At 36.6% G+C, this 9,819-nt stretch overlaps 1 protein-coding gene across 2 annotated transcripts in view; it reads right to left on the bottom strand.

Moving 5' to 3' along the window:
* Positions 1–1,655: 1,655 nt before the first annotated feature.
* Positions 1,656–9,819, bottom strand: part of cttnbp2nl (CTTNBP2 N-terminal like) — a 62,996-nt gene continuing 54,832 nt past the window's right edge. For both annotated transcript variants that reach the window (XM_004910727.4, XM_002932128.5), the window contains 3 exons: positions 8,906–9,136; positions 6,614–6,721; positions 1,656–3,881 (listed from right to left, as the gene is read on the bottom strand). In XM_004910727.4, the coding sequence (XP_004910784.1) occupies positions 2,415–3,881; positions 6,614–6,721; positions 8,906–9,136 (1,806 nt within the window). In that variant the 3' untranslated portion in view covers positions 1,656–2,414. The remainder of the gene's footprint in view (positions 3,882–6,613; positions 6,722–8,905; positions 9,137–9,819) is intronic.

Genomic DNA, 9,819 nt, shown 5'->3' with positions numbered 1-9,819 from the left:
CCTTTAAAATAATGCTTACAACAGAAAACAGCCATGGTATTTTTTTTAATACATATCTGCACTTCCAGGTTGTAGATATCCAACTGGTTTCACAGCTCAGAGTTGCTTACATGATTGTTAACACATTTAAAGGCACTTTTTGGGAAAGAATAACACTAGAGAGATTACGACAGTGGTCAAGCTGAATGGCAGTGCCAATATGTTACAAATTTTATAATGATGGCATATATCAGGAATCTTGGATGTGTCAGCCCTGCCTGAACATGTACACATAGCAAAAATGCTGGCATCTCTTATACATATCCAATATATGGGTGTATGCCAACTAGGACATTCATTGGAGAGGTGTAAATGGTGAATAAATATGCAGTTTCTAATTGTCAGGGCTCCAGTGCATCTTTTCACTTCACACCAAGAACAAGACCTACGATGGACCCAGTATCAGGGCTATGGCACACAGCATTGTTATGCTGGTACTAGTACTATATGCTTCCCATTTACATGGAGTACTTTTGAATACTAACTGAGGGTGGTGAGTGACACCCATTCAAGTGAAATCACAGCAGTTGGAGGCAAATAACATTTTCATGGTTTTTGGAGAACTTTTAGGAAATGCATGTTTAGGTTGCAATTTAGGTTGTAATTAAAATTCTGCCCTGTATGACATGTAGAGCAAAACTGGAAAATGTACTCCAGAGAACAAAAGAGAGACTACTCAGTCCAGCCTCGTGGTTCTCTGATTCTTCCTGACTATATTTTTGTAGCTATGATTTACTGCTTTTTACACTTTGCAAATCATCTCTTTAGGTATATAATTTATGAGGACAAATCAGTGAATTGCTGACCTACCAATTGTACAGCAACTGCACATACATACAATTTAGTAAATATAATTGTTAAAAAAATAATTAAGCATTCATATTTAATTATTAACTCAGTGCATTAGTGTGCTTATTTTACTGCAGATTTAATATGCTTTACTACATACAGTGATCACCTGTACGTTAAAGAAACAAAATGCCAGGATTGCAGGCATTTACAATAAATTATTTTGTTTGTATTATGCCATGTTTGCTTTTTGACTCTTTACTTATTTATATTACAAAGTCTTTTTAATACATCTTCTTCTGACACCACCAATAATATTTTAGCTCATTATAAAGGTTTCTTGAAATATCTTTCTGAAGATATTACTGTGCTTTGTGCCCTCAGCAGTTAAACCTTCACTTTGTGGTTCAGAAATTTTATATATATATATATATATATATATATATATATATATATATATATATATATATATATATATATATATATATATATATATATATATATAAATAAAATATATATAATATATATATATATATATATATATATATACTGTATACACACACACACACACACATATATATATATATATATATATATATATATGGTAGGTAAACAGCAGCACCCAGTGGCCACTGTTAATATTCTTTCACTTACCAGTAAAAGAAGCATGAAAAATGTTTGACTGAAAATGGCAATAATTTTAAAGCAGGCTGCTCAACTTTAAGTAAGATCAGCCCATTTTTGTTCACAGCTAGTATGTATTGTTAGAAACATCAACCCTTTTTAAACCTGCTTGCCCAACTGGAAATAGTAGGTAAAAATAGTCAAAGGCTAAAATATACATAAGGAGACATTTGGCAAGCTGTTTTTTTTTTTATCGGACAACTACATAAATTTGGTTTGCCCCAAGCCAACATGACCACTGGATAGTTGTCTCACACGTCTTCACTGCTGCTATAGTCTCTGTACATACAGTGTTAAAACGCTGGCAGGATTCAGTAATAGGGATGTTAATTAAAAGTTAAAATACATCTAATACAACATATTTTTTCTCTCTCTACATATATATATATATATATATATATATATATAATTCAGTATATATCGCAAAACAGGATAAAAGACTAATTTACTGGCAAAGCTGGTATGGATTCCCAAGCCAATGTTTCCTTACTCCTTAATTGTAACTAACAGACATTACTGCAGGCAATTAATCACAGATATCCGGAAATCATGATCAAAAGCTGCTGGTATCGATAACTTTATAATTGCCAGACATTACTTGGTTTTCTTAATTATCAGCAACCACATTTTTCAGACACTCTTGTCCACTTTTAAGACTGCATTTTATGCCCTATTCTATCAGAAAGTCCCAGGAATTTGTTTCCTAATTAAAAAGAATAATACTTCCACAAAGGAAAGAAGGAAATAGGAAATATGGGCTATAGAAAATGTTTGTTGACTATTAAAATAAATAACATACTTTTGATCATCTTAATTGTATAGCACATTCAGACTCGAATAGTTTAGTCTGACAGTGTTATTAAGTCATGTAACAATGTCCTCACCCCCCAAACAGGGTAAAACTAGCTACCAGATGGAAGCATTATTTCAATTTCATTTCCATTTGTAATGACGCCATTATTGGAGCAGTGGGTATTTGATCCATCTGCTGAGGATGTCAGAGCAGATGTTTGGTTTGGTGATTTGGATGAAGGTATGGGAGAAGCTGGAGACTGAGCTAACCCTGGTTTCTTTGGAGGAATTGGTGGGGGGTTTCCTCGTTCAACCCGAGATATGGTGGGTGATTTGATTCCAGGCGATACAGGACTGAGAGGGCTAGAAACTTTTAGAGGGTTTGGGGAATGGCTTCCATCACTTTTTTGGTTGGAGGCAGCATTTGCAAGAGTTCTATAATCTGTACCAAAAGGTGAGCTGTTGGGAGGTACAGGTTTGCTGGAGGTCTGTTGGCTAGTGAAGCGGGATAACACCTGAGTCACAGTATTTCGTGCAAGTTGCTTGGCTGCTGAATTATCTGCCAAGGTTGGGGATAGGTCCCTAGAAGGGGGGCTCTGTAGACCAGTAACATGTTGATCGTGCTCAGCCTGAGACTGGAACTTGTGACGGGCAGCATGGAAGCGCTGGTTGATACCAACTTGGTAGGAAGATTGATAACCAGGACTGTTGGCTGTTGCTCCAATCAGACGACGTGAAAGCACTGGAGAAGAACATGGAGAAGAAGTTAAGGAAGAAGCTGCTGTACTGATGGGTGAGGAAGAAGCACCACTTGAGGGAAGATATCCTGTCATATGCAGAGGAGACTCTACTCTGACTGGAGAGTTCCCACTGTCAGAAAGGCTATCTGATACATTGCACTTTTCTTTCTGGTTGTCTCCCACATTTAATTTTAAAATGTGCTCATTGCTGTGTGCTGATGTATTACAGTGTCCATTTATTTTGGAATATGGCTGAGGAATCTTAGATGGAGCAGTAAATGAGACATTGGATTTTGCAGAATTATCTGTGTAACTTTTTTCATGTTGGAAGGGATCGGTTTGGCATGACACAGATACTACGTCAGCATTCTCTGTTGATACACAAATAGACACCAGCTCACTTGTTACCTTGCATGAAGGCACTGAAACTTGGTGGGTGGTGTTTAGCTCTTTCAATGTCTTTTTTAAGGACTCCAATTCTTCTTTCAAAGTTTTTGTGCGATTTTCTTCCCTATTTAACTTGGCTTTCAGTTGCTCTCTCTCAATATCAAACTCTGAAAGTTGCTTTTCCACCTGTGCTTCTATCTGCAAGCCTCGTTTCTTTTCAAGAGATAGCTCTTCTTCTAGCTGACTTACTCTGCTCCTAACCTTTTCCAGCTTTAGGTTAACATCATCTACTCTCTGTCCTTCTTCCACTGCCCTGTTGTTGGCTTTTGTACACTCTTTCATCAGCACAGATGACAGCTGCTTGTGGCGGGCTTTCTCTTCCTCCAGCTGACTGGAAAGTCGTTTCTGTTCTTTTTCTAATTTCTTAACTTGGGACTTCTCAAATTCCAGCTGAAAATATAGAGGCATAAAAATACATGTATAAATGTATGAATATAATATATGTGGGAATATAACAGTTTTCTAAAGAACAACTAAGGCTACATATGATTAGGCTAGGAATACTATACTTTTTCATTGTATTAGCATATATACGTACAGCATCAAACACTGCATTCATCCAATCTTTCTCTAGGTTGGATAATTCTGATTTCCACATTTACCTACTAAAATTACCATGATTAATTTTAGGGTTGGAATCAAAAAAAGCCTAACTGATTAAATCTCATTGAAGTTGTTGCCTATTTCTAATTTCACCTATTTAAATTTACAATAGTCAATAAAACACAGCTGAAGTCAGCTGAAGTAACTGACATGCTTTCGGCAGACCTGTCATTAATGGTTATTATTCAAGCTGTTCATGCGTACTTTAGTCATTATTTATACTGCTCCTTTGTCATTTCCATGTTTGCTTAAAAGGAAGCTATTTTACTGCTGAAGTGGGTTAAACAAAAGTAGTATTATGTTATATAATAATAGTTGAACTTGTAAGATCCATGGGCAGGGACCTCCTTAGTAGATTCTGGGACTTGAAGTCTCTCTGCTTCCTAGAGAATATGTGAACTGGCCACCATGTAAAGCAGAGGTCATGGACTTTTAAGTTCCAAAATCCATCACTTTAAGTTGAAACAAGGGAAGGGTGGAGTGGAATTGATACTCTGGGATGCTGTTTGCTGTTGTATTGATTATACAAAGCTCTATGCAAATTTACAAAACCTGTAGCAATGTGTGTGTATAGTTGACATGGATAATCAATATGAATCCCAACCCCTATGATGCTTAGGTTACATATGTACTTTAACATTTCTAAACTTTTAATATAAATCGGGGGGAATTCACAAAAATGGATATAGCCTTTTTTTGGAGCAAGAGTGATGGTAAAACTGGTGTAAAACACTTTCTCCATATTCACAAACAGAAATCCGCCTATATTATGACTCTTTTTAGTTTTAGGTGAAAGAAAGACAGTTTAAAGGCACTTTTGGGAATTTGTCTTTTAAACGACGTTTATATTACATTTTAACAACATTTTTTCCAACATTTTCACAATGGAGTAAAGCGCTGTGTAACTCAGATCACTTCTAAGCTCTTCTGTTTTGCTTTATTTCACCCAGTCTCCATTTCACACCTCTGGTAGAGGCATCATTGGGGAGGGGGGGTCACCAGCATATTAATGGTGGTTACCAGGCTATTGTCAGAGGACAAGTTTGTGTCTAACCCTAGAGCAATAGGTGCAACAAGCCCATTAACATTTTTATAAACAAGTAAAACACTGACTAAACAAAAAGTGCAATTTATACAATGTTACATATACAAAGTTTTTACCTCACATTTGCATTATTATCCTACTTTTAGCTCAATGAATCAAGTCAATAATAACATTATTGACTTGAATGAGTCAATAATAACATTTTGAGCGAATATATTGTACACATTTTTTATTTAAAGGAAAAGTAAAGCCGCCCTGACAAATCTTTAGTTTTAGCAGCAGTGTCCCCTCTTTAATCACTTCACTGACATATGCCACAACTTATCTGTGCCCCCATAGCAAAACTATAGAGATGATTGGCAGCATTGTCCCCCACGTTTAGCTGTGTACCTTCGGTTCACAGCTAAACTAATCTTGGTAATTAGCAAACAGCACGTGCACAATGGCACCCAAACTGGAATATTGGGGCACTGTGAATTCAAGGTTGGAATGGCCCAACAGGGCACTGGGAAAAAACCTAGTGCACCCTGATTCTGTTGGGCCCCTTTTTATCGGGTATGTTGGGGGGTGGACTATATTGCTGTCGACTAGTAATCAGTGAGGACTATAGAAGTAGTGCATGAAGAGGGTATTTAGACCCTTAAATCTTGTTAGAGAAATGAAATTACACAGAAATATAGAAAACATTAAAAAGCCCAAAAAATTATGTATAGATTTCCTTGTCGACTAAAATACCCCTTCAGGAAATGCCCCTAAAGTGAAATGACAGCAAATGAAATGCAAAATCCTTCTGTCAAAATCATTATTACAGGCCTCATGTAGATGAGAGATTTACTAAGAGCTAAAGACAAATTCATAAAAAAATGTTGGTAAAATTTCATTCAAAAGACAAAATCCGACCACTGTCTGTTTAAAAGACAAATTCACAAAAGTGGAGATAGAGGTTTGTGAATAAGGTAGAAAATCTCACAAATCTATCTCCACTTTTATTCTGTCACAATATCACCACTTTTGTGAATTCCCCTCATTATCTTTATTCTGATCATACAGCTTGCCCTAACTCTTATCTTCTTTCAGAAGCTAAAATGTTACGCAACATTATGCTACACCAATATAAAGGTGAAAAGATTTAATCATGGCTTTGTCATAACTGTCCCATGACATAAAAGTTAGAAATAAATAATCACTGACAACCCTACCCTTTGTATAAAATTAATTTTCTATGGTTTATTTTATTTCTAACTGTTTATAAAGTCACAGACTAGCTCAGCTACCTCATGCAATATCTAAATAACATTTCTCTGAATATCTCCTACAAATGACAGAACTAATGTTAGCATTATTGAAAGAAATGCTGCACTATTGTTTTCAAATATCTTCAGAGCCAACCTACCCCCTAGAAGAGAATGAAATGCCATGCCATGAAAGGTTTTGTTCTTTTGTTTAATTTACCAAGCAGTGTATTCAGTGTTACCTGCTGTGCCAGCCTCTCTCTTTCCTTCTCTAGCATGTATGTCACATCATCTCCATCAGCTGCATCCTGAGCATGCCTCCTCCTCTCTTCTTCTAAGTCCAGTATCACCTACATATACAGTAGACACAGTAAAAAAAATACAGTTTGGAAGAGTATGTAGCGATTATAATGCAATTTGGCACACATGGCCAATATGTAATTATATAGGTAAAAGCATGACAGGAGCTACCTGCATGGAAATTGTAACAACACTGTTTATTAGGTGTATCTCATACTAACTATAAGCAGAAAACAACAGTTGGCCAAGTTCCACCAAACAAAAATGATTCCTTCAAATTGGCATACCAGTAATATGTACCTGTCTGCCCTGCCCTTATTCCCTCTGATGTGACTTTCCAGTTTGACCTTAGACCTGTTTCATGGACTTTGATTTTTTTGCTGCTTGCCCAGAACTTTGCCTGTTTTTGGACTTGCTTTGCCTGTCCTGTATTTTTCAGTTTTTAGTTATTGCATCTTGTTTAAAACTGCAGTTCTTGCAATCAGTGATTTTACTTAACAAATCAGCTCCTGTCAGCTAAATAAGTAGCTATTCCAAACTACACTACTGTTATTGGTTTGTCCTGTCCTTTTAAAAGCACGCTTGGATTAAAGTGTCTGTTTTAACCACCCCCTCACTTGGACCTTACAGCATGTTATTGGGATATCCAGGCTAGCCTACACAAGATCTACATTTTTTCCTTCCATTGCCTATGTGTTGGTAATATCCTAAAACAGTGATCAGCAAAAATAATAATAATACAAATATGAACCAAGTCAGTTAAAGCAATGCATGCAGCACTCTAAGGGAACCCTGGAATTACCGCAATGTCCAGACTGCAAGCAATACAAGGTTTTCCTTGTGTTCATTCATGCAATTCATCAGAGCATATTCAGGAACACCGTTTATTGCTGCAAGTTGCAAGGGAGTTTGAATAGAAGTAAACAGCTTTAGTTGCAAATGAGCCTTTGAATGCATCAATTGTCACTACAGAGAAATTGCACAAAAACAAATCTTTTTTCTGCAGATCATTTTATAAGGTGTGGAATAATTGATCTAGTCAAACAACCATAGAAACACACTAATAACTGGGGGATTACAGATACTTGCAATGTAAAATCAACAAATGGTGAGATCTATTTGTAGCTCTCTGCAGTTCTGTTGTAAATTGGCATTCTGTGCTTTAGCAGCATTTCTCCAGTTGTACCACTGCATGCAATACAACTAAATGCCACTGGAGGGAGATGAAAGAATGCACTAAGGGGCGTATTTATTATGCTGTGTAAAACTAATTCGCCAAAAAAACAGAGTAAAAAGCTGTGTAAAATAAATGGAAAAGATTGCCATCTGAATGCTGGATATTATGCCGTTATTTTCCATAAGTTCCGGTGGAAGAAAAAACGCATAAAAAAATTACGCCTGGCGTAGCGAAGCCTGGCGATGTGTGGCGAATTTTCTCGCCGTTTTTTACACAGCATAATAAATATGCCCCTTAATCTTTTAGAAAACATCAGGAACAAAGGGTATGCAACAGTAATATAATCCTTCCATGACAGTTATGCTGCAACCGTAACTGCTAAGTAATAATTACTATGCTGCAGAAACTGGAAAAAATTACAGCAACGCAAATGATAAAACCCTTACACATTTAAATAGTTTGGGAATTTCCAACTGTATCTTTGTTGGCTGACATTAAGGTTTCAAGACAATGTAAAAAAAATGAGAGACACTTCATGAAAACAACTAAAACAGCTGTGTGGAAAAAACATTGTTACGGCCAAGGCTGCATCAATCTATGAATGCAGTCCAAATTGTTGTTGGGTGGCCAAATTAGGCAAAAATCCTCCTTGGCAATCATGCCAAATACGAGGTTCTTTGTGCATATGGACAGATCTGTACACAACAGATAAATAGATAGCACTTCTTTGGGAATTACAAGGACCATTTCCCTTGGGTATTACCTGGACCAAGCTGTAGGAACAATGGACTGGTCTGGGGACACTCTTCCCATGAAAATGCAACTAAATATGTCCAAAGGTAAATAGTTAGGACCATCATATGATGTCTATGGTGAGATGGGGTATGGTTGCTTACCATCTTTATGATAAAAAAAACATTATGAAAAAAATTGTAATGTATATTTATCATTCTTTGTTTTCTTGTTTTGAAGTACTTTTGGATATTATCATTTTCATTATAGTTGAACTAGCTCTGATGAGCACCCACAAGCTAGGACTGCCAAAAAAACCACTTACCTTTCTGTGCCGGTTTTCTGCAGCGGCCAGCTGAGCGAGCATCCGCTCTTGCATGGTTTTACATTGCTTCATCACTTCTTTTAAGATGTATAGTGGATTGGAACACACAGGAGGTCTTTGCCCATGATTTTCCTCCTTAAGCGTCTCATAATCCCGCTGCAGTGCAAGCAAAGGATCACTGATATTATACTTTCCATATCGGTCTGCAATAAATCGATCTTTATGTTTTGCCTGGAAAAAATAAACAAACAAAATCCTTAGTCATACTGTTTCATTTTTGTATCTTCTCTAAACAGTAAGTAAACTACACATTGTTCGTTTTCTGCATATTTGAATATTATATATATATATATATATATATAACAACAAGAAATCCTCTGCACTCACCTCTTGATTAAGGTCCCAGACCAGGACCGAAACATCGATGTGATGTATTTTTATAATGCAATAAATTGAGTGCGCAGTACTTTTGGTGAGAGATATCTAATACAACTATATGCAGCACCCATATATATATATATATATAGCAAGACAATGAGCCGCACACGCAGGGACTTTTTTAGAAAACAAAAAATTTCTTTAATGAAAACGATCCAACGTTTCGAGCACCAACTGTGCTCTTCCTCAGGGACAAACCAAAATATATATATATATATAGGACATTCTGTGCATTAATGCCCTCACCTTTAAGGCTGTCAGTCCAGGCGTATATCGTTTTTCAGCTTGCCGAAAATACCGCCATATGCCTCCTACCTGTGCTTGCACCCAAATGATGCAGGCACACTTAGGGGGCGTATGGCGGTATTTTCGGCAAACATTTTTCAGCTTGCCAAAAATATATGCCATATGCCTGGTCTGACATTAGCGTAAGCAAAACAGGGATTGTTTGTCAATATATTGCAATATAATTCAAG

The sequence above is a fragment of the Xenopus tropicalis genome, chromosome 2 (genome assembly GCF_000004195.4).
Source record: "Xenopus tropicalis strain Nigerian chromosome 2, UCB_Xtro_10.0, whole genome shotgun sequence".
NCBI classification, from domain to species: domain Eukaryota; kingdom Metazoa; phylum Chordata; class Amphibia; order Anura; family Pipidae; genus Xenopus; species Xenopus tropicalis.
This window is presented reverse-complemented; position numbering and strand designations above follow the sequence as displayed.